Below are 26,657 nucleotides of genomic sequence, written 5' to 3'. Positions count from 1 at the left end.
AGGTGAAATAACTTGCCCAAGTTCATATAGTGCATACATGGCAGAGCAGGGATTCAAACCCACTGTCTGATTTCAGAACCTCCTGTTTTAGCTACTGTATTTTACTATTGGTTTTAACCCATTCTTTTTATTCCTATCATCTCAGTCTAAGTTCCATGTTAGATCCACATCCACAGATAGGTTAGTATACCTTAGCTGATCAACCTATCCTGAAACATATTTATTCAGTCTATCTTGTATCTTGCTGCCAGACCAAGCAACTTAAAATATTATCTTTTAAGTCTACACCATTAAGGTGTTGGTACTCAATATTAAGCCAGAGCTGGTCAACAAAATGGGCCTTAGTGTTTGGGAACTGTTTTAAATGGATGAATTTACCACCCCATTGCCCCAGAGATCTATCTGGACCTTGGGGAGAGTCAGCTCTGTATACTATCTACCCCCAGCGTTATCCGGTCGATCCAAGCCACCTCCGAGCACCCTCCCCAACAATCCTTCATCACGATGTTCTGTGATCACTGATCTTAACACAACTCTTCATGGCCCACCTACCTTTGTCATAACTCATCCCTCACCTTAAGCGAGCTTCTTCTCTGTCTCAGCCATCTCAGTTTGACCCTAGGAATTCCCATTTTCCTGCCAACAACTCCTCTGCCATTTTCTGCTTTTTCTTTGAACACTTTCTAACGTACTGAAACCAGAGGAATCCACTTCCCTGACAACCTTTTTTGGCTAAGAGACAAGTTAACATTCTCTTCCCTAGCTGTCAGATCCTTTCACAACAATGTTTTACTTCCAGCAATTAGTCGTCTCTGTTCCTTTAAGCTCTTCCCTCTGGAAGTCTGTTTTTTCCTAAACCAGCTGGGCCTAATAATACTACAGATGAAAGAAGTCATGTTTCTCCTTGCGCAAATGTGAGCCTCAAACCTTACCATTATCACGTATAGTCCAAGGAAGGATCAATCCAATGCATACAGACCGGGCTGGGGGAAATGAAGGGAGAAAGTTCAAGAACAACATAGAGATTACTTGCTCCAATCCTGGAAGCTTTTCACCTTGGTTTTTTTGGGTCCTTGTTGTCAGAGAGACAGACTAACGGGAAATGACAAAGTCTATCCCAGGAGAGCAAAACCCAGGTCAGTTTATCACTCTGCTACATGGAAAACAAGGATTAGAAGCAGCTGGTCCATAATTACATTTCCCAGATTATGTAGAAAAAGTCTTTTTACAGATAGTAAACTTGTACTAATTTGTTTTGGATTAGGATCCAAACAATCCTTCCTCACTATGTCCTGTGATCACTGATCTCACCGTAGCCCTTTATGGCCTCTCATTGCATTTGATCATTAAATTTTAAGGTTTTTAAAATTTAGAACAGTCTGTCTCTCCCGCTTTTTTCATACTATCAACTTGTTACAAAAACTGGGTGTGTTAGGGTTCAACCGGAGAAACAGAGCAAGTAGGAAGTATAAACTAAGAAGTTTATTGCAAGGAATTGATTTAGTGGTCGGGGCTCTTGGGCTTAGCTGGAAATCCATAGAGCAAGCTGTCAGGAAGGGCAGGCTGGAGCTCTTGGGCGTGAGTGGAAACCACCACACTCAGAATTTCTTCTGGGAAGCCTCAGTTTTGCTCTTAAATTCTTTCAGCTGATTGAATCAGACCTACCCAGATTATCTAGGATAATCTCCCTTACCTGAAGTCAACTGATTACAGACTTGAATTACATTTACAAAATACCTTCGCAGCAACACTTAGGTGAGTGTTTGATTGAATAACAAGGGACCAAGGTTTAGCTACCTAAACGCATAAGGACTATCACTCTGGGTCAGTGGTTGTATAGACTCTCCCTACATTCTGGATTTATCTGCTTTCTTCCATTTACCTTGTTCCCTTTTCTTGCCATATTTCCCATATAGGCAGTTTGGCTTTAGAGGCTTGCTTTGTTTCATGTTCAACTGTTTCGGCAGGAATACTTCATCGCTTGTGCTGCATCACATCAGGAGGCCCCTGATATCTGCTTTATTAAGACTGATCACTGGGGTTCCCATCAGTATTTCACCTAATGCCTTTATCCATTATGGTGGTAGTCTGAATCCATTTTATTAGGGATTACAAAACGAGGGTGATTTTCTAATTATCAGAACTTGGTAACATCACTTCTGTAAAAAACTTTTCCTTATGAACCAAGGTTATTTGGTTACACTGAAATATTTCCATACGGGAAAGACAGGAGAAATACCAAATTCTTTCCTCTTAAGGAGTTGGTACCTAGTTACTTGCAATTGTGTCCAATGTGTGGAATTTTAACGTTTTTAGTGTAATTATGAATGCACGGGTTTTATATATTTGATCAATTGCATTTATTATTACTTTTGATATTTATATGGTCCCATATTTAGCCAATGGTAGTCACAGTATATGGTCTTTTTGACAAGACTTTTATAGCTTGCTTACATTCTGGTCCCTGGCTTATCTTCTATATTTTATATATTTCCTGCTCCAGATCTGGAACTACCATTCCTCCAAGGAATTCTGGATCCTTTTACTGGGGAATGATATGTAGAGGTCCAATCTGGTTGCTAGATAGATCCATAGCTATTGGATTGTCATTACTTCTAGTCCTTTTCAGTAGACAGAACTAGAGAAATTGAAAAGAAAATAACAATCTAGAGTTCATACTGATATTCCTAATTTAAATTTGATATTACAAGATTTTAAATCTTGATCAAGAAAATAACAATCTAGAGTTCATACTGATATTCCTAATTTAAATTTGATATTACAAGATTTTAAATCTTGATCAGTCTCTTCATGTACTAGTACTGCATTGTTTTAATTATAGGGGCTTTATAATATGTTTTAATATCTGGTTGGGATAACCTCCTCCTCTGTTGCTCTTATTTTCCTCTATGGAGAGAACTCATCTGAAGGGAAAAGGAAGCCAGGCCATTATGAATGATTGCCTAATAAAGCCTTTGTCATGGGATGGAGAGTAGGCTGGAATGAGGTGATTTTAAGTAGATTTTATCCATGAACCAATTCCCATGGAATCAAGTCCATGTCATAGATTTATAGAGGGATGTTAATAAAAGCTGCAACAGCTGTCTGCACTAAAAAGTCAGTATATTAGGTTATGGTAAGTACTGGTTTGGTCCATTTCAAATGGATTTAATCACAAATGGAGAGAGAAGCACTAATCATCCACTTGTTTCACACTAGGATTACTAGATAAAATACAGGATGCCCAGTTAAATTTGAATTTCAGGTATACAACGGATTTTTTTTTGTGTGTAACTATGTCCCAAATGTTACTTCACACAGATAACTGGGACTAAAATATTATTTATTGTTTACCAGAAATTCAAATTTAACTGGGCATCCTAGTGTTTGCTTTGCTAAATCCAGCAAGCCTACCCAGCACATTCCTTAGCTTTGGTACATCAGGGATTCCAGTGCATCAGCACTGGTGTCAGGCAACTGCAATAATAGCTGGTAGAGATGGCAGTGCCTGCAGAATTTTGTGGTGACTAGAGGAAAAAGCAGCAGTCTCTAGTAGACAAGGTGTCATCAAGAGAAGTAGCATTGCTGGTAGATGCCACGGAGGATATTACCAGGGAAGCAGCAGCAGAGTCAGGCAAAGTCAGAGATGTCTTGTTGGTGTGGCAGTTCCCTGAGGAAATAGAAGCAGTACTCAATAGAGACTATGGTGCCTGGTAGATTTATTGATAACTAGAGGAAACAGTCATGGTGCTTGGTGGGAAAAGGAAGAAACAAGCAGAAGTGGCCAGAGTGCCTAATGGAAGATATGATAGCACTTACTGGAGTGGAATTAGACCAAGAGCAGTGGGAAAAGGCTTAGTGCCAGGTGGAAGGTGACCATACTTGCTTGTGAACACATCTGAGTTGCCTGCTTCTGGATAAACATGGAGGGTTACTTTTTTTTTTTCCAAGGAGTAGGATTCTGCTTCAACAGAGCCAGATAAAGGCAGATTGCATTGGTGCTTCCCAAGCCCTCACTCTAGAAAAGGAGAATAAAGGAAGTATAGATAGTGTAACAAGGATAATGATCTCTGCCTCTACCCACACTTTATTTATATCAGCCAATAAACCCCAATGCAGGGCTCTCTGTGGAAGGGCATAGTGCTTAAGGCTGGAGGCCTAAATACTATCCAAAAAAGGATGCAACAGGAGCCACAAGTCCACTTATCTAACCACATATATAGTGTGGAAGTGATGGATGAGGATGGCTACAGTGCCTTTAGGGACCAGGCCATGCCAGGGTCTGAGGCAGAAAGCTGACAGTTGAGTGTCATGAATAAGTCCTGAGCTTACATGCAGAATAACTCCACGCACCAGTAAAATAAGGCCTACTAGAGGTCCTGGCCTTTATCAATCAGGTTAGCAATGACTCTTCCCATGAGGGGGTATTAAAAAGGGGACATACAGAGGTGGGAGCAAGGATGGGAATATTCTCTTGCTTCCGGTAAAGTTTGAAGTGTTCCCCAGCTCTGGCTGGCACCACATGACATTTCTCCCCATGCAGATGCAGGCTACCCAGCTTACTCACTGAAGTATCACTGTGTCACTTTCACTGAGCATCTTAGTGCTTTGATCTACCTGCACTTGCATTTCAGACATAGGTCAAGATCTCCCACAGACAAAGCCATATTTCTGTCCACACTGGCATCAGGTTTGCCTCTTGCCTCTGCCTAGACACTAGTCAATACCCATTGTGAGTTCGCATCATCTCTGATGTCTAACAGTGGCACATGCCTCATCCCACCCCCCTTTCCAGATTTATAACCCAAGCATAGTTTCCATGCTGGGTCTTCAGATTTAGACATCTCCTCCCCATACCTCTACTACATAGAAGTTCCACTTGATAGTACATCTTTAATAGAATCTTTTAAGAAATCTACTAGTGGAGAAAACATGATGTGATTTTAAGATATTTTGCTATGATACTACAGCTTTATACAGTTTTGTAACATCCAAGTCTTTGTTATTACTATTATTTACAATTTTAGCTTTTGATGAAATGATAATCTTCATAGGTAACAGAATATGCACAACATAGTATTCTATTAGGTCTTTTGATATAGAGATTTTACTTTTAACTGATTTTGTCTTTTTTTCTTTTGATCACAGAAGAATGTCTTCAACTTACCTGGAGACAAAAACCCAAACAAAATAACAACAATGATTGGAGTAGTTAAAAAAAAAGTCTGGAAATGGCCCCAAATGGTCCTCATTTCTAGAAAATCTTAGAATTTAGTATGCAGAATTTCAGGCCGCCAAGAAAGCACCCTAGACTTCAAAGACTAAAGTAAAAGTCTAGAGACCGAGGAGCCAAATTTTGCCTATATTTATTGGTTTTGTGGTTGCCGAGGGAGCTCAGCTTTCTTTAACTTGACCACAGTCCAAAACACTGCAGTTTCCTTGTTACAATAAATATTAATATGAGATTACGCATAGAGGTGAGTCAATGGCCAACTCATAGAGTAAAGTTCAAGTACAATAGCCTTTATGTATTCTTCTGGCTTGTTCACAAATGCATTCTAAACCAAAAAAAAAGTCATCAGGAAGAACAATATTTGGGTGGTCAGGAACCATTGGCCCTGTACTGAATGATCTTAACACTCAATACAGAGAGCTGGGTAAAGGTATTGACTTGGAGCTCATGAAATCCGAACAGGTGTATGCATTCATTCATTCAGCATTTACTGAGAGCCAGCTATGCGTGTGCTAATACATACATATAGTACCCTCAGGTCCAGGCACAGAATGCCTAAAACCCTTGTAATTTCCTAAGTGACAAAAGCACTAGGAACATCTTTTGTTCTAATATTTTGTTTTTGACCGTGGTTCCTGACACAGAGTTCCTAAATCCCTTGGAATTTTCTCCTGGGTGATAGCCGTGCCTTTTGTTCTAATGAGGTGACTCTTGGTAGGCTTCTAGATGGTGGCTGGTCATCAGAAAGACTAAGTCACGATCGGAAGCTTGGAACTTTCAGCCACACCCCCGTTCTCCAGAGAGGGACTGGAAATGGACTTAATGAGTGATCATGCCTATGTGATGAAGCCTCTATAAAAATCCCCAAAGGGGCTTCCCTGGTGGCGCAGTGGTTGAGAGTCCGCCTGCCGATGCAGGGGACATGGGTTTGTGCCCCGGTCTGGGAGGATCCTGCATACTGCGGAGCGGCTGGGCCCGTGGGCCATGGCCGCTGAGCCTGCGCGTCTGGAGCCTGTGCTCCGCAACGGGAGAGGCCACAGCAGTGAGCGGCCCGCGTACCGCAAAAAAAAAAAAATCCCCAAAGTGCAGAGTTCAGAGAGCTTCTAGGTTGGTGACACCTGTAGGTGCTGGTAGCGTGGTGCACCTGGGGATGGCATAGAAGCTGTGTGCCCCTTCCCACATACCTTGTCCTGTGCATCCCTTCCCACATACCTTGTCCTGTGCATCCCTTCCATCTGGATGTGCATCTGTGTCCTTTATCACATCCCGTTAGATAAACTGGTAAACAGCAAACTGTTTTCCTGAGTTCCGTGAGCCATCCTAGTAAATTGATCACCTGAGCAAGGGGTCATGGGAACCTCTGCTTTATAGCCAGTGGTTTAGAAGCATGGGTAACAACCTGGAATTTGATTGGTGTCTGAAGTAGGAGGGCGGGGCAGGCTCATAGAACTGAACCCTTAACCTGTGGCCTCTGACACTATCTCCAGGTGGACTGCATCAGAATTGTGTTAACTTGTAGGATACCCAGCTGGTGTCCCAGAGAAATGCTTGTTGTGGAGAAAACCCCACACATATCTGATGTCAGAAGTGCTGTGAGTGTGGCAATAGTGTGAGAGTAAAGGAAAGACACACAGGAAGAAGACTGAGTTTTTCTAACATAAGTAACAATAGTACCGCGTGGCATATGCTAACATAGATATACAAGTTGCAAAGAGAAGGAATGAGAAGAATCATTAACGTCGTGGGGGGCAGCCTTCTAAAATGACTCCCAGTGATCCCCCACCTCCTGGTATTTATTCATGCCCTCGTATAATCCCCTCCTCTTAAGTGTGAGGTGGGCATAGTAGTTTGTTTATATTGAATAGAATATGGCAAAAGTAATAGGATATCACTTCCAAGATTAGGTGTAAAAGATGATTTCCATCTTACTAGCACACTCTCTGACTCTTCAGCCTTGCTGGCTCTGACGAAGCAAGTTGCCATTCTGTGAGCTGCCCCAATAGCGAGTTCCACATGGGAAAGTGCTGAGGGCAGCCTTTGGCCAATAGCAAACAAGGAACTAAATCCTGCCAACAACCACGTGAATGAACTCGAAAGTGATTCCTCCCGTAGAAGAGCCTTGAGAAGAATACAGCGCTTTGACTGCAGCTCTGTGAGAGCCCTGAAGCAGAGGGCCTGGTTGGCCATACCCAGATTCCTGACCCACAACAACTCCAGATAATAAGTGTTATTATAAGCCCTTAAGGTTAGGGGTAATTTGTTATGCAGCAACAGATAACAAATACAATAAGGAAGAAAAGCAAAGGTCATTGAAACAGAAGGAACAGCACTTGCAAAGATGAGAGAGCACAACACCGATTACATTCTGGAATGGCAAATATTCTGGTGTAGTTGCATCATGAAGTGTCTTTGCAGGAATGACTGGAGATAAGATTTGAGATAAGGATTCGAGGCCAAATTGTAAAATGTGTTCAAGAATCATTTGTTTTTGTCAGTGTTCCCTCGCAGCAAAAAGAAACCTCTCCAACTATTTTAAACAGAAAAACCTTAACAAGGGGAATTAGGTACTTACAACATTGTTGGAAGGGCTTAGAAACTAAGTCTGAGAGCTACTACGACTGTAGTTGCCTCTCACCACCCATGAAGCTAGGCCAGCTTCTGGAACTTTGCCACAGAAAAGCCCAGTATCTCCACGATCATGCTTGCCTGTGGCAATAGCTGAAGTAGTGTAAAGCTGGTGTCTCCTTCCTTCTGCCGTCTAACTCCTGGATCATTGTATAGTACCAGAAAGTAAGGAAGTGCCCAATAAAAACACAATGATAGGGGTAGGTCGAAGGGACACAGGAGCAAATGGAAAGAGTTCCCAATGGTCAAAGCTGGAGCAATTTGAACAAAAAAAAAAAAAAAAAGAAAAAATTACATAAAGTTAGATTATACTAAAGTAGAAAATAAATATTCATGAGTCCATACTGATAGAAATAAGTGATTGAATATATTAATGGAGATTAATAAATCAATATCATGTGCAAGAGAATGCCAAATAACTTATGTAGACATTCCACTTTCAAGGAGGCAGAACATAACTCCCCTACTTAAGTATGGGCTATACGTTGTGACTTCTTTCCAAAGAGTACGGTGTGGAAAGAGGGAAAAAAGAGCGCTCCCAGCTGACCTCAGTATTATTAAAATGCTCTGAGCTCAAACCTGACCTTGCGTGTAGACTATTACAGGGTAAACAACTAAATTTTATTTACATTTAACTAGGAGATTGAACTGACAAATAATTGCTTTTCTTCCTGTTTGGAGACTTAAACGTTTTCTTTTTTAGTGTGTGAGTGACCCTCCTGTTCCTTAGGAAGAATTTATTTACTTGCATATTATTATTATTGTCTTTAGAAACCTGTTCTTCCCCAGAGCAACTGATTTTGCTTTGGGCACTAGGTAAAGGTCTAGAGAAGGGCAATAAAATGTAAAATTCTTTGGCTTGAAAGTCAATATGATTCAATTCTGTTCAAGCCAATGGACATTTAGAAACTCCCACTATATGCAAGCATGTGCTGGGTCTCAAGCCATCTGCTTTAATCCTGCTTTCTGCCCTTGGAAATCAGCTTGTCTTTACTGGACCCGCATTGGCATGCTAATATCTGACAGTTGGCCTGGACTTTATAAAAAGCATGCAATTTTACAAGGGACTCCTTCCCAACACAGAGTGCCTTTGTCCAAAGGAGTGGATCTGTAATGTTTGAGCCAGAGACACAGGCATAGAGAAGAGTCATTTCTGGGCAGGGAAATCCTTTGCACCACCTGCAAATATAATCACATGGCTGTCTACCTGCCTCGATTGAAGACTGGCTTTGGTAGGCTGCATTGTAGGTCTAACCTGGGATGGCCCCTCATATTCTTCCAATTTCTCTTTGTTCAATGGAGAGTAAAGAGAATCTGACTAGGAAGAAGGAAACTTCTAGAACAGGCTCTACTTCTAGCTGTCTGTGACACTGGGCTCCATTTTTTTTTAGCTAAGAAAAGAGAGTTTAGAGGAGCTTATCTTGGGTCCTTCTGAGCCTTACATTTTCTGATCATATGAGCTGGATCAGGTAAGTCTTTGCTGAGGTTGGTGTCTGCCTCAGGGAGGGAGCAGTTCTCAAAGTTGTTTAGTGGTTCTCTTTTTCCCTTGTTATTTCAATGGTTTTGAAGAAAAATTCCCTGAAGTTGGGACAAGAGTCCTGAGTTGTCTTTCTTATTTTGCCTCTGTGGTTTTTGGCAAGTGACTGATTTCAACCTTGCATATTGGAATGGTTTACATCCCTACATTGTCATCTGCAAGGAAAGCCTGGTATTGTAGGGAAAGGAGTGTGGGCTCTGTGGTCATTCTGACCTGGGATTGAATCCTACCTTTATCACTTAACTAAACGTGTGACCTCAGAAAAGTGACTTAACTCCTCTAAAAAGCCAACTTTCTAATTAATAAAAAATGACAGTAATAATCCTTCTCAAGGAAGATGTGGCAGTTAAACAGAACAACATGTGAAAATGACTGTCACTTAGTAGGTGCTCAATAAGTGATAGTTTCCTCCCTCCCTCCCCCCCTTCCTTCCTTCCTTCCTTTTTTCCATAATGATGGAAGTTTTACATTTTCGTCAGTATTTTTGCAATTGACATTTGGTCTATCTAGCGATTACATGTGCCCTCCTGAGTAGGGCATATTCTTGTCTAAATTAACAGAAGATGATAGTATCCTAATATACGGTAGATGCTCACGGGTGGGAGACCTAGTGTGGAAGTTCTGATTGTTTTCCAGTTAGCAAACACAGAAGACCACTAGTTAGGCTCTTTCCCTTTCTTCTTCACTCCCTGAGAACTGGTTGAGGCTGATAAAGCTTAAGGACTGACAAATCAGAGTTTTAAACTCATAGACCTCAGGGCCAGGTAGGTTGTAAATGAGTGGAATGGGCTGGGTGTGGAAAAAAAGGCAATAGTACTATAAAATCCATAGGAAATGGCACCTTTACTTTGGTGTGAGGTTGCTATAGAGAGTGGTGAGGACTGTGGTGAGGTGGAGAAAGCATCTCCCATTTAAAGGGGGCAGTCACTGCTCAGTATTAGTAATTATGGCTATGAGGGAATATGGGTTCTTTAGCTCCAGATCTTGCCAGTTTTCAAGGGAACGGAAATACAAATATATGAATTCTCTTGATGTTTAATGCTTGGCAATTAAGCCAAATTTTAATATTTGTGGGACAACCATAAAAGACTATGCCAACAGGTTATGGCCTCTGAGTTGAAAGGATCATGGAATTGTGGGGCTAACTGTGAGGGGAAGAAGATATTAGCAATCTCAGAGAGAAAGACTAGAGAGAGGGGGAGAGAAAGTTAGAGAAACAGGACAAAGGAGCTATCTGAATCTCCAGCTTCCTGTGAACTCTGGAACAGATTGGAATGTAGAACCTGAATCCAAAGTAAAGGACTAATTTATGTGTGTATACTTGACCTACTTAAAATAAGACCATCTGAAGCAAGAAGAGCCTCACATAGTGATATATATACTCTTGGGTTTACAAATGTATTTCAGCTACCAAAGTTGTCTCTCTTACTTTTGCAAACAACAGATCACTTCAATTTTGCACGAAAGGTATAATGCATCTATGTAAATAAGAGAGCAAAGGAATTTTCTAAATGCTTTTATTTTTTCAGCACAAATATTTCTGCACCTCTCAGACTCCTTTTGCTGGAAAAAGGAGAGTTAGTGATACATTTGGTAATGACATCTAAAAAATGTACTTTGGTGTATAGAGGTAATGATGTACTTTTTAGGTATGTTAATAATAAATTAAGGCTATAATTGTTGCCATAGTCACGAGAAAATAATGAGTAGATTAGTCTCAGCCAAAAAAAAAAATTGGTTTTGGAAGTGGAAAGCTGGGGATATCAACATTGAAAAAAATTAGCTTCATACATTCTACTATATGCAATTTTTTATTAATAATCTTCAATTATAGAATGTAATAACTTGCACAGTACCTGACATATAGTAGGCATTCAGCAAATGTTTATTAAATTTTACTGCTTTTTAACACAGTAATTTTATTCAGTAATAATTTCTATAACTTGATAAAAATAGAAATTTTTCAGAGATTTTTTTTTGGGGGGTGAGAAAAGAATATACTTTCTTTTCCCTAGAAAGTATGTTCTTCTAGAGAAAATAGCAGCAGCAGGAGAGAGAGAGAAAAGTAAGTGTGTATAAGTTCTAAAAAGTGATTCCAACTAGAATTATTCAGAGATGAACACTTTGACCCTGTCTGTATTTACAGTCCCTACTGACAAATGCTGCTAATATCCTCAGCCTTATCCTTTTTCTCTATTTATTTTGGTTTTACAGAGATTAGGTCTCAAGTCACGGGAATCTCCATGTCCTTCAGCTGCTAAACTTTTCCTTCCTTCTTTTTCTCTTGCCTGGCTCAGAAGGACATGCCAGATGGTATAAGTGTTTCCTTTCCAGAGCTGAAGAAAGGATCTGGGCTGTAGAGTCAATCAATAGACAAAGCCTTGATCTCAATGGTTTCTTGGCTCTCAGCTCACCTATTCTCAGGTAGCCTAAAGGCCTCTTGACAAACAGGTTCTGATTAGCTGTTTGAGGTCCAGGTGCTTTGCACAAGCTCCTTTCTCCCACTGGGATATTATTAGCACATAACCAGGCTAGAAAGGTTGTGGGAAGCTTTGGAGGTAGGAGGGTAGGATCCAGAAAGGATTGCAATAAGGAAAAGGGAATTCCCTTTGGTGAACTCCAGAGTCCAAAGGTAGCCCTGAGCTGACTCTAGTTAGGGACCAAGGGTAGACTTGCTTGTTTGGTTCTTTGGACCTTTTATAGGCTCCCCATCTGGGACCAGGATGTGTATCAGGAAGGAAAACAACCTCAGGTGTGTCCTCTTATTTCTTTCAGCTTCCATCTAAACTTCAGCTTCCAGGCATCGCACTGTGGTTTTGGGTTGACTCTTGGGCTCCTCGGGTTTTTTATCCATTTTCTTTGATTCCTCATTAGGGTTGCTATCATCGGCCTTCTCCTCCTTCACTACTTTAGTTTCTATCATTTCCTTCTGCTGGTTCTTGTTTGTAAAAGGGAAGGCCTTCACATACCTGTAGGCATAAACACAAAATTAAAGTGAGAGACTACTACGTAACACATAGAACAACAGATAATGTTTTGTGATGGCCCATATTGGCATAGTACCTTGGGTACTTTTATTTCAGAGAGATGCTAACACATGCACCCTCAAATACTTTAACCATCCCCACCTGGATGGATTCATTTAGCTAGGACGGTAAGTTTGCAGGCAAAACTTTAGGCTGGCCTTAACACCCTCTCGTCAAAAACAAAGAATTGAAAACCAAATAAAGCATATCCGTTTTTCCCTAGATGTCAATCTTTTCTTTTTATTTCTTGATATTCGAAGGGACAGCCATTGACCTGTATCTAAAGGCTGGATAACATACAAGTGCTGAAATAAAGGCAAGGTTGGGCAGTAGGGAGGACAGGTGAGGTGAGGGAAAACATTTACAGTATAAGAGGATTACCATCTCCATCTGGACGAAGGAAATGTCGATAAAAACCCTGGATAAACACAAGATATGGATGTGACAAAGATGACGAGACTAACCATGTGCCAACAATCCCACCTTTTGATGTAGCAAACCGCGAGGCCAGCTGCAGCAGCAAAGAAGAGGAGTGCAAGCACCAGCAGGGTCGTGGGAACACCTGGGGGAGACAGAGACCGCGCCTTGTTCCTCCATGTAGACATTACTGTGCACCGCTCTTCTAATGACTCATCCTTACACGTGATGGAGACCACAGAGCAGAAGAGCCTTCTCTGTGACCACACAGGGGCCACTTACGGCGTTGGGCCCACATGAGCTTCTTTGCTTCCTGCCTATAGAATCCTTGGCCTTGCCTCATGCTCTCCCTACTCTATAAGTTGCAATATGACAGAGTCCATTTCCTCTCTGTGGCCTTGAGGTGACAAGTTTGGAGCAAATCAAGTGTAAGACCCTTTAAATAGGAAAACTAACTTGCTAATCATAGGCATTTAAGGTGTGTGTATGTACTTTAAAAACTTCTGCATATGAATAGATAGTAATTTATTCTGAAAAGTCTTTGCGTTTTAAAAGTGAAGCTATTTTAGACTCATGATTTTTAGTTTAATCATTAAGGTTCTTTAGAGACCTCAAGTTCTAGGACTTTATGAAATTTGAATTTGCATTAAGCTTTTATTTGTATTTGTCAGGTCCTGAGTGCCCAATCTGGATACAGGCTAGTTTCTATGTATTGTCTGCTACACACACACACACACACACACACACACACACACACACACACACTCAAACACATACACATAATGCAGACAGAAAGTTTTTACCTCCAAACCCAACAGGTTCATTCTTGAATGCCGCTTTATTTTCAATATACGATTCAGTTTCTGTAGATATGGTGCTCGTTTCCATAAAAGCTTCCGTTATACAAATTAATTTTCTTTTCCGTGGAATAGAAGTGGAAGCCAGAGCAGGAGCCACAGTGGGTGTAATAGACTCAGGTCCATCAGTAGACAACGCTGAGTGTGTACTCTCACTGACAATCATTTCTGTTGTGTATGTTGCAGTTTCCGTGTTGAATATGGGATCATCGGTGGTGATAATTTCTGGAAAGCATGAGTTAACCCAGGTATCTGTCCGGGGAGGGAAAAGTGAAATAAGAAAGAAGTATTGCAATAGCCTCCTAATGGGTCTGCCTGTCTCTAGTCTTACTCTCCTCTGATCTCTTTATACTGCAGCTGGAATGGTCTTACAAAAATGTAAAGATAATCATATCACTTCCTCCTTTAGAATCCTTCCCTGACTGCCTGTACTGCACAGCCTATAAGGCCTTCCATGATCTGGCCCCTGCTGACACGGCCAGCCTCACCTGATCGGTCTTTCTCTCGTTCCCCCGCCATGCTAGAATTCCTTCAGTTCTTTGACATGCTTTCTCTAACATCCAAAACTTTGACCTGAATGCTTTCTTCACTTGTAAGACTCTTTGCCCCTCTTTATTAACTCCTCCTTGTCCCTCAGGTCTCAGACTGAATATCTCTTTCTTAGGCAGACTTGAAGACCAGATTGGATCCCTAGACATACATTCTTGTACCTCCTTGTACTTCCCTTGTCATGATTCTCACTACACTGCTCCCCACTGGACTGTGAGCTCCCTGGAAGCAGGATTCCTGTCTGTCTTGGTCATCATGGTATGTGCAATGTGGCGGGCACATAGTACATGCTCAATACTTGATGTCTAAAGGAAGGAAGGAAAAGTGAAATGAAGAAAGGAGTAGATGGGGAGACCAAATATACACACATGACACCACTTGAGGACAGAGATCTACTAAAACCAGATTTCTCTGTGCTCATTAAAAAAAAAATTGTTTTTAAAGGAGGTGGGAGACCGGAGGGATGTAGGTTTGCTCTCCGATCTGTTGAATGCGGTAGAGAGGAAACTAATATTTGTTGAACATCTTGCTCTGAGTCAACCATGGCACTTCCTTAAACAATTTTATAAAACCCTCATTTATACAGGAAGAAACTGAAATTCAGAGAAATTGAATAACTTGCCTAAAATCACATAGCCAGTAAATGGCAGAGCCATGCAATATATTACAATATGCATTTGCATCTCTTTTAAATCTCTAGTTATTTGTGATAGTGGGTAGCATCAGCTGGAATGTTAGCCATGAAGAAGAAGTTATTCTATTATTTTTGAAAATGAAGTAAAAGTTACCAACCAAGGCCATGGTAAACATGATAAAACATTTTGACACCACATGCATTCAGTCAATATTTTATACTATTCATTTCATTTTGAAAAGACCTCTATTCAAATAGGCATCATCCTTGACCTCTGCCCTAGACTTTGGAAGGCAGCTACGCTCACCACTATACCACCAATGCCGCACTGGATTTTTAGCTACGTTTCCCGTTCTTAAGCAGGTGCTATATACTTCCTTCAAAAAAATGAACATTTTTTTTTAATATCAGGGGAAAAGTATACTGAACACGATATACTGTGCTGGGAACTGAGAATACAGAGACAAATAAGGGATGATTCCTGTTTCCAAGAGGACAGAAGTATTTTGATGAGGCTAGGGGGCGATAACTGGGAATTCACAGAGGAGATGGCATAAGCAGGATGTGGAGGGTTAATGCGCTCATTCAACAAATATTTATTGAGCTCCGGCTCTGTGCCAGGTGCTGTGCTAGATGCTAGGGATGTGGTGCAAATAAGACCAAGTCCTTGCTCGTAAGGGCTTATGTGTTATTGGAAAGAAGGATAGAGATAATAATAAAAAAAAAGCCAGAAATTTCAGAGGATGATAAATGTTGAGAAGATAATTAAACAGGATAAGGATCAAACTGGAAGGGGCAGGAATGGGGACAGATACTTTGGATAAGGTGATAAGAGTAAGTCTCTTTGGGGAGGTGATACTTAAGCTGAAACCTGAATGATGGAAAGTAGCAAGTCATTGAAGATCTAGGGCAAAAGCATTCCAAGTAAAGAGAACAGGAAGTTCAAGAGCCTGAATTTGAATAATCTCAGCATGTTTGATGACTAGAAGGCTGGTATGGCTGGAATAGAGCTCCAGGTCGTCTAGTATGGAAGAGGGAATAGGATATCCCAGTCAATAAGAACAGCGTGACCCAAGAATCCAGAAGTTTGAAAGTGTAGGTATGTCAGAAAATGACAAGGAGCACAATGTGGCTGGCGTGTAGGGTGTACGCATGATGGGGAGCAGGAAAAACTGCAAGTAGGAGATGAGACTGGGAAGATAGGTCAGAGCCAGTATATCAAGAGTCATAATTGCCATGGTAAAGAATTTGGAATTTATTCTGTAGGAGAAGGAATTTTCAACTGGGGGCAGCAGACCTTCCAACTGATATACAGAAGTTCTCATATGTGCCCAGTTTTATGTGCACAAGTCTTCATAGTTCACATCAGATTCTCTGATAGGAAGCCACCCAAGGCTGTGCAGAAGAGGAGGGACGTAATCATCAGAGGAGGTGTGTGGAGGATGAAATAGAGATGGGAGAAAGGGCAACCAGGAGCCAAGAAGGAGACTATTGCAATTGCACAGAAATGGGAGAACGCGGAACTGTCTGGAATTCTAAAACTTATATCTTAGAGATCTTCTAGAGAAAAGTGGTTCTCAACTCTGGCTGCAGGTTAGAATCATCTGGGGAACTTTAAAAAAATACTCATGTGAAGGACCCACCCTCGGCCTGGTATATTACTGACGTGTGGTCATCACCAGGTGACGTGGAAGTGGCAGGGCCCAAGGTTTAAATCCTGGCTCTGTCCCTTACTGATTGTTGCCACAGCATATCACCCTCTAAGCATCAGCTACTTCTCTTGGAAAGTGGAAGTGGTACACTTGTATCATTTCACTGAGGATTAACGAGACAGTAAATGTGTAGGGCCTAGCAGAATCTATGGCATAATCTGTAATATCTGTAAGAATTAGTTTCCTTTGCCTCTCTGTTCATAAAGTGTAGCCAGGAAGGCCGCCGTGTGAGGGAGCAACGGCAATCTGATCCCGTGGTCCCTTACTGGTCGGGGGCACAATGTGTCTCACCTGGAAGCGTTAGGACCTGGCTCTCCTTCCCTCCAAACTACAAATATAATTTCTCTAGAATGTGCTGAATGCTTTGATAGATATTAAACACACAGTGTGGTTGGTGTCCAAGAGGAAAGATAGGGGTCAGTGGTATAGAAAGGCTGCCTGAAGAAGACGGTACTTGAGACTTGAATAAAGAATACAAGTTAGCCAGGTGATGAAGAGGACGGGCATTGTGGCAGAGGGAACAACATGAAACAGGTGGTGCACGCCGAGCATTAGAAACACTTTGGTCTGATGCCCAAAGCTCACAAAGATAGCAGTAAGAAAGACAGGATAAGGTTTGGGGTCAGGTTTAGGGTTACTGGGATCCTCAGAGCTCACAAGATAGCAATAAAAAAGAAAATTACAAAAACAAAGAAGCATAGGGTAAGTCTAGGTTAGTGTGACGATGAGGGCTAGGGTAACTCTGTTCCTCACAAAGATGGCAAACAGAAGCAGGTGAACCTGATTTATTTCAAAATGATAACATAACCACACAGGGTAGCAAATTTTCTCAAGTCACTTTTGTACACAATTCTCTGACAGTACATCCTTAGAGGGATGTCTTCTGAGGACTAAAAGAAATGCAAAGGAATTGCAAATTCCATTCAGTAGGTTTATTATTCCTAATAATGCTGTTTTTATAATTTTGAAATTATTGTAGGATAAGAAAATATATTATTTATTGGGAACAAGAATTTTCCATATAAGAGAAAAAACATGCAAGTATAGAACAAAGTAAACAAAGAAAAAACTTGAACTGTTGAGTTGGAAATATCAATGCAAATGCAATATATATATGTATATTTTTTCCTAGCTGCCCACTAAAAAGGACTGAGAAGCATTGAAAATGAGAGTAGTAATGAGAACAACTTGCATGCAGATCTTGGTTTCGAATCAACATTCTCTACTAAAAAGAACCAAGGCCCCTTGGAGAAATAAATGGCTGATTCCATGTGTGGGATAAAGAAAGTACAAAGTGAGCCTGGGACATGTTATCATGCCAGAAAGCAATGAATTGCTCAAATACTAATGGGATGAAAACAAAAGTCAACTAGAAGGGGCTCCCACTCGCCAAATTTCGGACAATTTGAGCATCAAAAAGAATAATAATTGTAAAATTGATTATAACATATTGAACACAGAGTAAGTAAAATGCTACATGTCCATGGTAGTATAAAGGGGAGGGAGGACATGTGTGTGTGTGTGCGTGTGTGTGTGTGTGTGTGTATGTGTGTGTGACAGAGAGAGAGAGACAGAGAGACAGAGAGAGAGAGAGATTCTTCTTTATCAAAGAATGCCAGCTAACAAATGTAGAAGGAAGAATAGATGTAGAAAATTACCATTTTGCAGTCCTGCATATAATAATTGATTCCAGCTAGGATCATCAATGTCTGCTTGAACTATCAGGTAAAAGACGATTGGGGGGGTCAGACAATTTACATGGTGCCAAAATGTCACACTATAGGTTACCTCCTCATTGCAAAGGGGAAAACACATCTGGTTCATTAGAGAGGTCTGGCAGTCACCGTCTTATTCAAATGATCAAAGTTAGCATGTAATAGGGGGACACACTTACATGAAGGGCCCTTTGTTGGGATATGATCTAAAGTACACAATATCATCTATCCAGTATTTTTGCCAAACCTAGTGAACATGAATCTACACCTAACTTTAAGTATATAGGAAGCGCAGGGAATGGAAATACAAGTGAAATGAAACCACGAGGAAGCATGCAAATCCAAGTCATCTCCCCTGACTCCTTTTCATTTAGTCCATAGGGCTGGGTGTCCTATCATTGCACTGACAGCTGGCAGGAAGGCCAGGAAGTTAAAAGGCCAGGCCATTTGACCGGCATGGACTGGCCGTCAGATGAGCAAGCATGCAAACCACGAATTCCGCAGTCAAAAGTGATAGGCGGTGGAGGTGAGGGGAGGAGGATGGTGAAAAAAATATGGAAAGAAGCTTATGTTCCAGTCTTCACTCGGCCTCTAGCTGACTGTAAGACTTTGAATAAGGCAAACCTCCATTCTGAGCTACAGTCGTTTCATCCATGAAGTGAGCGAAGTGGACAAAGTCTCTTTCACGGCCCTTCCTGGGCCAAGGCTCCCTGGTTCACAGAACCTCTTGGACCTTATGCTGCCTTTGGGCAACAGAACACTGCGGGTGCACTTTTATCTCTCGGATCTTAGAGAATGACCACTGACCCATCTGACCTTTAGAAGGTCAGATTTATGAGTATGTGTGAAGAGTAATAAATCAGACAGAGGTTCTTATGATAAAGTGAGAACAAGTGTTTAGTCAAAGAAAAACTTTCTGAGAAGTTACTTAGGTAAAGCACTTGGGCTAAGGCCTCCAAGGTCTCCCAAGAAGGTTAAAGGGCTGACTGTGAGCAAATCAGTTCTATTTTCTAGCTTTAATTCCTTCCTTCTTAAAATGAAAATTGGGTCTTGTTCTTAAAAACATCTAATATAGCATCTGAATTTCCACTCCTGTAAAGGAATGTGAGATAAAGGAAAGAGTTAGATCTATGTGTGAATCTTCATAGTAAGGAGACCTTAGATGAATGTACTTATGTCCTCTGCAAAATAGGGATGATAAAGCATACCTCCTATGGAGATTGTCAAGGTTCAGCGAGATAACTTAGTACCTTGCTTTGTCCATAGTGGATGTTTCCCTCCCTTCGTCCTGTTTAACTTGTAGGATGAAGGTGGGGTGGGTAATGGAGCCTACAGGGATGCCCTCTCCCTATGTTGCCAATCTGTCATATTTTCTCTAACTTTTTGCTCTGAGAGGGACACCTCTACCCTGGTCAAAGAGGCAGTCTTGGGAGGATTCAGTGGCCATCACCATGATTGCTTCTGCTACTGCTCAGGGTTACTCTTCTCAGAATGGTTATAGAGCTATTGAAATCCAGACAAAACATGCCACGTGGAGAGGCTGCAGATCTGACTCACCAGATGAGTTGTGACAATAGGCCCTGTGCCGCTGGTTGAGTGAACTTCTCCAAATCAGGACGCCCACTCCGTTCTTCCCACACTTGGGGTTCTGGATAATCCGAGGGATGACCACGAACTGATTTTTAACCCATCCATAGCTGTAACAGAATACACATGACCTGAGTGGATGCATTGATCTCTGTTGCTGAACAAGAGCACAGAGCCAAAAGAGCTCCCACAGTGTTTGTGAATCCAGCTGTTTCTCACCTGCAGGTCTCAAAGCCAGATTTCCATGCTGCTTCAACCTGCTCTTTGCTGGCCAGAGTTAGTCCTACGAGCCTACAGGCCTCCTGGGCTTCTGTGAAATTCAGCTGCGGGTGTGTCCTTTTGTTCACAAGAGTGACCCCCATGATTCTGCATGGTCCTGAGATGGAAAGCTCTGCAAAGGAATCACATAGGCCCTCAATGTACTGCTGTCCTTGCCCCTAGCCCTCAGGCTCTCCTTCCTAGTAGAGCATCATTGCCTCAACGCAGCAGCTGGGATTGAGGTTTAGAAATAATAGGACACAGACCAGACATTTTCCACAAGGACAACCTGCTGGGTTAGGAAGGTGCTTGCCCGGATCCATGCTGTACCTCTCACCAGGTCCGAGTCCATCGTCCCTCACTGCACTCAGGTTCCTTGTTCATTACGTGGAGGCTTTGGCTACCAGTTCCCGGGCTGCAGTCTAGGGGATGCAGCTTCTGCAAACCTTTATGGAGTCTATAAAATGAAGGGTCTGAGACTTTGAGAAAGATAGAATCCAGGGCTCTGGTTAACAGAATAGTGAACAATACTCCAATGTCTGTTGGGGACAGCACTATTTCTGAGATGGGCTGAAAAATGTTGCACTTGGTATAATAGAAAGTGAACCTTCTCTGACCATTGGGGGGCAGGCTTACTCAGAAGTTCCTAGAGGAGTCAGATAGTAAAACTTGCATGGTAGAGAAACTAAATAAAGGAAGTAGACTTTTAAAGTCAGACCTGGATTTGAATCTAGCCTGTGTCACTTGCTGGCTCTGTGAATTTAGGCTGGTTACTTCATCTCTTGGAGCCTCAGTTTCCATATTTAGAAAGTTGAAAGAATAACAGTATCTATTGTATAGGGTGGTGAAAGTTAAATGAGTTAATTCAAATACAAATGCTTAGCATAGTGCCTGCCACATAGTAGGCACTCAATAAATCATAACATAGTATCATTATGTTACCTTCAAAGCACTTTGGTTTTAGTCTGCTAATGACTGATCTCCCTAGGGAAGCTGAGGCAGTTGCCGAGTTAAGATGTAAATAATATCTTACTCAAAATCTAACAAATCTGAGAATTCTTTTGATCCCTTCTCTCTGGGTTCTGGGATTTATAGACCTGTATGAAATTGCAAAGTTGCATTGCATTTTGGTACTTTGTTCCAATTGGGCTTCATCCACAAAAGTCCAAGGGGCATTTCAATCTCCCACGTAATTGCTTGAACACAGATCTGTGCACTGTCAAATGCTTTGACCACTGTCTAAGGTGGTATCTAAATTTAAAGGAAGTTTCTTCTTGCAAACATGGAAGGAGCATTTCTAAGTCCCCCATGTGACCTTGCTGTGGAGCAGGGGGCTGGGGGGAAGGGAAATGTATGGTATTTGTGGATAGCCTTGTTTGCTTCCAGACCCTGCTCTCACCAAAAGAGAGACCAGAGAGCCAACACCCAATATGAGTGTTTGTGACAGAACAGCCTCTTATGACTGTGGGCACTAACACTAATACCTACACCAACACTGATATTAATACTAATGTCAATGTTAATTCTAACTTCTATCACCTGTAGATGCCACTCTGTGCCAAACCCTGTCTCTTTTGACAGAAAATTGAGGTTCAGGGAGATTAAGTAACTTTCCTGAGCCCAAGGATATACAGCAACTAGGTGGCAGTTTGGGGGCACAAACCCAAATATGATTGATACTAAAACCTCAGTTCTTAACTAGGACGCTGTTCTGCTTCCCACTGTGCAGTGTGGGGGGAAGATGAACACACACACAAACACACATATACACACACACACCACTAGAGCTGAACTCTCAGAATACACCATTTGTCCTGGAATTTGGCCCATTTCACTCATAAGCTTGTTTACGGCTGCTTCTTTGGGAATACCTGTAGAGAAGGTATATTAATTACACTGTAATGTGGTCTTGATACTCTCATCATACATCATTTTTACTCTAAATATTATTGTTATGAGTAATGATAGACCTATTCTTGGCAATAGACCTAGCTTTGGATATTTCTTCTATTGTTAATTGGCTGTGGGACCTTGGGCAAGTTAGCATTCTCAGCTGTAAAAGGGGGATGGTTATATATTCTTTACAGAATTTTTGTCAGAATTTTAAAATTATATAACTTGTACCTAGTGGAGGCTGGGTCCACAGTAGACAGTCAACAAATATTCATAGATTTTATGCTTTCCTATTTAAGGGCAAAAACAGGGAGCTGGAATCCAAGTGATATTTGAGTAACCCCTTCCTCAAGCATTCTTAGGAAACAACAAGCATAGTAGAAACAGTATATACCTAGGAATCAGAGCTGAATTCAAACCCAAGCTTTATTATTTACTGCCCTCATGACATTAGGCAAGTTGCTTGGCCTCACTGAGCCTGTTCCTTCATCTATAAGTGTCTTCTTAAGAAATATATGTATATATTTCTTATATATATTTTATATACTATATATAGTACATAAAAATAGGCCCTCAAAAATACTAGCACCCATCCTCATCCATCCACCTTCATCAACTACCTTTTCCCTAATCATGGCTCTGTATAACTTTCAGTTGTTTCCAAAATTTCAATTCCCTTAGGAAAATTTTGCCATTATTGAGGATGGTCCAAAGACTGTGCTGAGTCAATGTCAAAGAACAATTTCCATAATAGTTTGAGGATTAATGGCAGTATTTTTGGGGAAAAGTGAATAGTCTCCCCAGGGAGATGTCAAAGAGGGCCAAACTTATTTGAAAGTAACAGTTCTGGTATTTGAAAAAAAAAATCAACCATATTAACTCTAACCTCCCTCATAAAATGGAGTATGACAATATCGGAATCAACTCTGGATGCCTGTTCCGGACATATTTTATACCTCAGGGCATCTTCCAACAGAGGAACACATAATTTTCCTTTTAAAGTGCTCATATTTTCATTTGCCCAGAGCTGCAATGAGTGATTTGTGGTTACAATTTTGTTTTGCCTACAGTGCAGAATGAGGTTACCATTTAGGCAGCTCCAAAGCCCAGGAATCATTTCAAGTCATTCCTTTGGTAGCGAGCTGATGACTAATTTTCAAACCTACATTTTCACAGATTTTTTTCAGTTAATTTGCTATTTACTGCATATTAAAAACATAAGCATTCCATGATAGTATAGTAAAATTAAAAATAATGATACTGACACTGCCAAAAATATAAAACAGGCCAATATTCTGTGAAAGTTAACCATTTTCCCCAGGCTAGGTGATTGCTTAAAATTTTTCACAATCACGCTTTGCTTCTTCAATGAAACACTTTTTAAAACAAGTGATTTCTCCTCAATGTTTTGTTTCAAAATATTCTCATTAAAAATATCCCATAACCAAAAATAAAAGTCAAGATAACATAAAGGTAAATGAGAATCACTTTGGTGAAGTTGACAACACGGTGAAAACATTTCTGGCAGAGCAATACTACCAATGAGACCTTCTGTCGACACTGAGCGCCATCCCACCCCAGAAATTCAGTCAAGAACTTAGTAGTCTTAGGACAATCTGCAAGATCTTGCCTTGCCTCAGGTTGGCAATCTGGTAAGAAACCTACCTTCTGTGCGGAGAGAGCCTTGGACCAGGAGCCTTGTGGTCCAGACGGAGGCAAGAAGCAACACCAGGCTGAAGTACTTGGCCATTGCGCCAGCCCCTTCAGAGCCAGAGGGGCACCTCAGATGGGCACCAGCAGTATCAGAGGCAGACGATCACCAGCCTGGATGGAGACTTCTGGAAGTAAGTGGGGGCCCACACGGCTCCACTTCATAACTGAGACATCCGGATTTCCCTGCTTTCAAGCTTCTGACTTGTCAAGGTCACTAGGGGAAATGAGTGACGTCCCTTGAATGCCCAGGCTGTACTTTGTGGATGGCTTTCTGGAAAATTTAGCTAATGCTGACTCAGAAAACACACAAACGAGGAAGGCAGATAGCACAGGGTGAACTGCTGAAGGTTTCCCCAATTCCCATATTCCCTGCCACCACCTCCCTCCCCCGCCAGCTCAGTGCTTACGAGGTTGAGGTTCGTTGTTGACCGTGGAGCCCGCTCATTTATATACTCTTAGGAATGCCTCTGTCTCTAAAGGAAACTGAGCATGGATTGTGCTGCCTTTCCTCCCACTATCAGTGGGTTTTTTTTTTTATTTCCGACTGCATATCCTTGTGATCTGTGGGGGAATGAGGCCGAGGCTCATGAAAATGAATGATTATTTAAATACCAAGGACAGAGTCCTCATGCTTCCCTTCAGGATTTCTTTATATGTTTGAAATTTCTACCCCGCTACAGGTGATTCCTGCTTCAAAGAAACCAGACACTTTAAAATTCATGCAAAACATGGCTAGGGGGCCAATTTACAAAATCAGTCATTTAATACTTTACAATAGTGGTCACCACAGAGGTCCTTTATATAATAACTCTCTCTTTGATAACTTCTCATATTCTGGTAGGTGAAAATTCAATTTAGACTTCCTCTTTTTTGTTTGATGAATGTGAGATTTATCTGCACTGTGCACAAGCCGTCTGCACTCTCTGTTTCCCCTGCTAGAGTTTCAGTGGTTTATCTTCCATGGCAATTATGGAATTCTGGCTTGAGAGTAATGCCTTGGGCAAAGGGTTATTAGTTTTCTCCAAAAGGAATGTCATTTATAGGAATAGTGTATGGATAACTAGTTCTTTCCCATACAAAAGTTATTGGTCATAAAGTTAGATATTGGTGTGGAAGACAGCAATAATGAGAGGAGAATCTGCTCTGCACAAACATAGAGAGCTTCTAAGGGACCAGGGGAATATCCCTTAAATAGCTGTAGCTTAGACCTCACTACTTGGGCGAGCACAAGACCTAGGCTACGGGGACCTCAGAAATATACATGACTCCTCTATCACCATGGAGCCAGAGATACAGGAAAGCAGCAATTGTGTTCTCTTCGTCATTATCCTTAAAGCCAGCATCACACCTGAAAGACAGTTAGCCTTCAAGCATTTGATAAAGTATTACAAAAAGGAAGAAGGAAGGAAGACAGGAAGGGACAAAAAGAACCAGAAAGGGTCTCCCTACTGAAAGTCAACCACACCATGTAACATGACAGGAGTGATGTCTCACGTTCAAAAGTTCCAGGGATTGGGGTAGGGGGTACATCTTGAGGGGAGGCATTTTAGAAATTTTGCCAACCACAGTTACCTACCTTTGATTAGATCATGATTCTGCTTTCTAGGAGAAACTCTCACGTCCCATGTCCACCTTCATTGGATAGAATCTTCCTTGGCCACATTTGTGGTGGGAATTAGGGAGTACGGGCTCCTTGGGGGTAGCACAGCTTGTACAATCTGCTTTCTGCTGATATAAGCTTAGGATCCCAAAAGTTGTTTTCTAACTTAACAATCAAAGGAGTTTTTAGTCCTGGCTTGTATCTCTGTACAATAAATACAATTCCCTCACAAACTTAGGTTTCTGATCTATTTGCTTCCATTTGATTCCATATACAATAATCACACCCCAAATCCTTTCCCAGTCACAATTCTCAAGATGTATTTCTCTTCCTCAGCCCTATGCTGCCCCCTCTCTAATTTAGTGGCGGCTACCCTGCGTTCATTAGAAACCACAGATGAAAGGGCCATATTCTTAATCTGGCCTTTACCATAGGGCTGCTCTGATCTTAATTCAGCTGAAAAGTTTTATTGCTTCTTTTTCACTCAAGCTCTTTTCAGTCTGGTTGGGGTTTAGAAGGAGTCAGGTTTTCTAAGCCTCAGTCTAAGAACTCTATATCCTCTTTCCTTTCTGTTTCCAAATAGCCATTTCTTTCCCAAGTACTTCTTTTTCTCGCAGTACCTCTCAAAAGGCAGCCAATAAAGGTTCACACACTCCAACGCTCTGATTCTTTCCAGTCACTTCTCCTAGAGCTATAGGCTGCCCATGGACTGTCTTTCAAGTTACCATGGGTACGATTTTACCAAATATTTTTGTTTTCTTCACAACATAGGTCACCATATTTCTAGTCCCTGATATCAGTGTTCTGGTTTCCTGCCACTTGACTGCAAAGCCAGGGTCTCATATTTTGAAAATTTGTTGTTTAAGTACCCTGTTTCTGGTTCTGTATGCATTAGTTGGGGTAGGCTAATGGCTATAACAAACATTCCTGAATTTCAGTGGCTTATATACTAAAATTTTATTTCTTGCTCATGTCACCGTTGAATTCTGTGAGCGCCCATTCAAAGACTTGGCTTCCACCTGGTGGTCCCACCAACTTCTCGGGCCTCAGGTCCTCAACTGCATGCTCTGAATTTGGCAGGCAGAAGGGGGAATATAGAGGATATAAAGTACTGGGCAGGAGAGTCTATGTAGGAATTTGGATCTGGAAGGTCTGCATTCCCTTGCCCCTAGCTGCAAGAAAAGACTAAAAAATATAACTAGGGACTTCCCTGGTGGCCCAGCGGTTAAGACTTCACCTTCCAATGCAGGGGGTGCAGGTTTGACCCCTGGTCGGGGAGCTAGGATCCCACGTGCCTTGTA

General features: G+C 41.5%; 1 protein-coding gene across 2 annotated transcripts; it reads right to left on the bottom strand.

Moving 5' to 3' along the window:
- Nucleotides 1-10,897: 10,897 nt before the first annotated feature.
- Nucleotides 10,898-26,623, bottom strand: LYVE1 (lymphatic vessel endothelial hyaluronan receptor 1). Of its 2 annotated transcripts, XM_027115401.1 has the most exons (7): nt 23,709-23,812; nt 20,481-22,021; nt 20,112-20,283; nt 19,863-20,002; nt 13,642-13,947; nt 12,905-12,983; nt 10,898-12,364 (listed from the first exon to the last, which is right to left on the bottom strand). In XM_027115401.1, exons 2-7 carry the CDS (start codon nt 20,500-20,502, stop codon nt 12,178-12,180), a joined length of 906 nt encoding a protein of 301 aa, XP_026971202.1. In that variant the 5' UTR covers nt 20,503-22,021; nt 23,709-23,812; the 3' UTR covers nt 10,898-12,177. The 2 variants fall into 2 exon arrangements, with proteins under 2 accessions (XP_026971202.1, XP_026971201.1); XM_027115400.1 differs by lacking the exon at nt 20,481-22,021 and having other exon boundaries at nt 23,709-26,623.
- Between the last annotated feature and the right edge of the window lie 34 nt (nt 26,624-26,657).

The sequence above is a fragment of the Aethalodelphis obliquidens genome, unplaced genomic scaffold (genome assembly GCF_003676395.1).
Source record: "Aethalodelphis obliquidens isolate GAN/ISIS:26980383/991018 unplaced genomic scaffold, ASM367639v1 scaffold14, whole genome shotgun sequence".
Lineage (NCBI taxonomy): Eukaryota > Metazoa > Chordata > Mammalia > Artiodactyla > Delphinidae > Aethalodelphis > Aethalodelphis obliquidens.
The sequence above is the reverse complement of the archived record's forward strand: the minus strand, read 5'-3'. Positions and strand labels throughout refer to the sequence as shown.

What these genes read in the sequence shown, in the direction of transcription:
- LYVE1 (XM_027115400.1), bottom strand. Translation starts at nt 23,793, where the DNA reads ATGGCCAAGTACTTCAGCCTGGTGTTGCTTCTTGCCTCCGTCTGGACC. An exon ending in TCTGGCTTTGAGACCTGCAG is followed by an intron (nt 20,003 to 20,111) that starts GTGAGAAACAGC and finishes ATTCTGTTACAG; the next exon opens with CTATGGATGGGTTAAAAATC. An exon ending in CTATTGTCACAACTCATCTG is followed by an intron (nt 13,948 to 19,862) that starts GTGAGTCAGATC and finishes CTCCCCGGACAG; the next exon opens with ATACCTGGGTTAACTCATGC.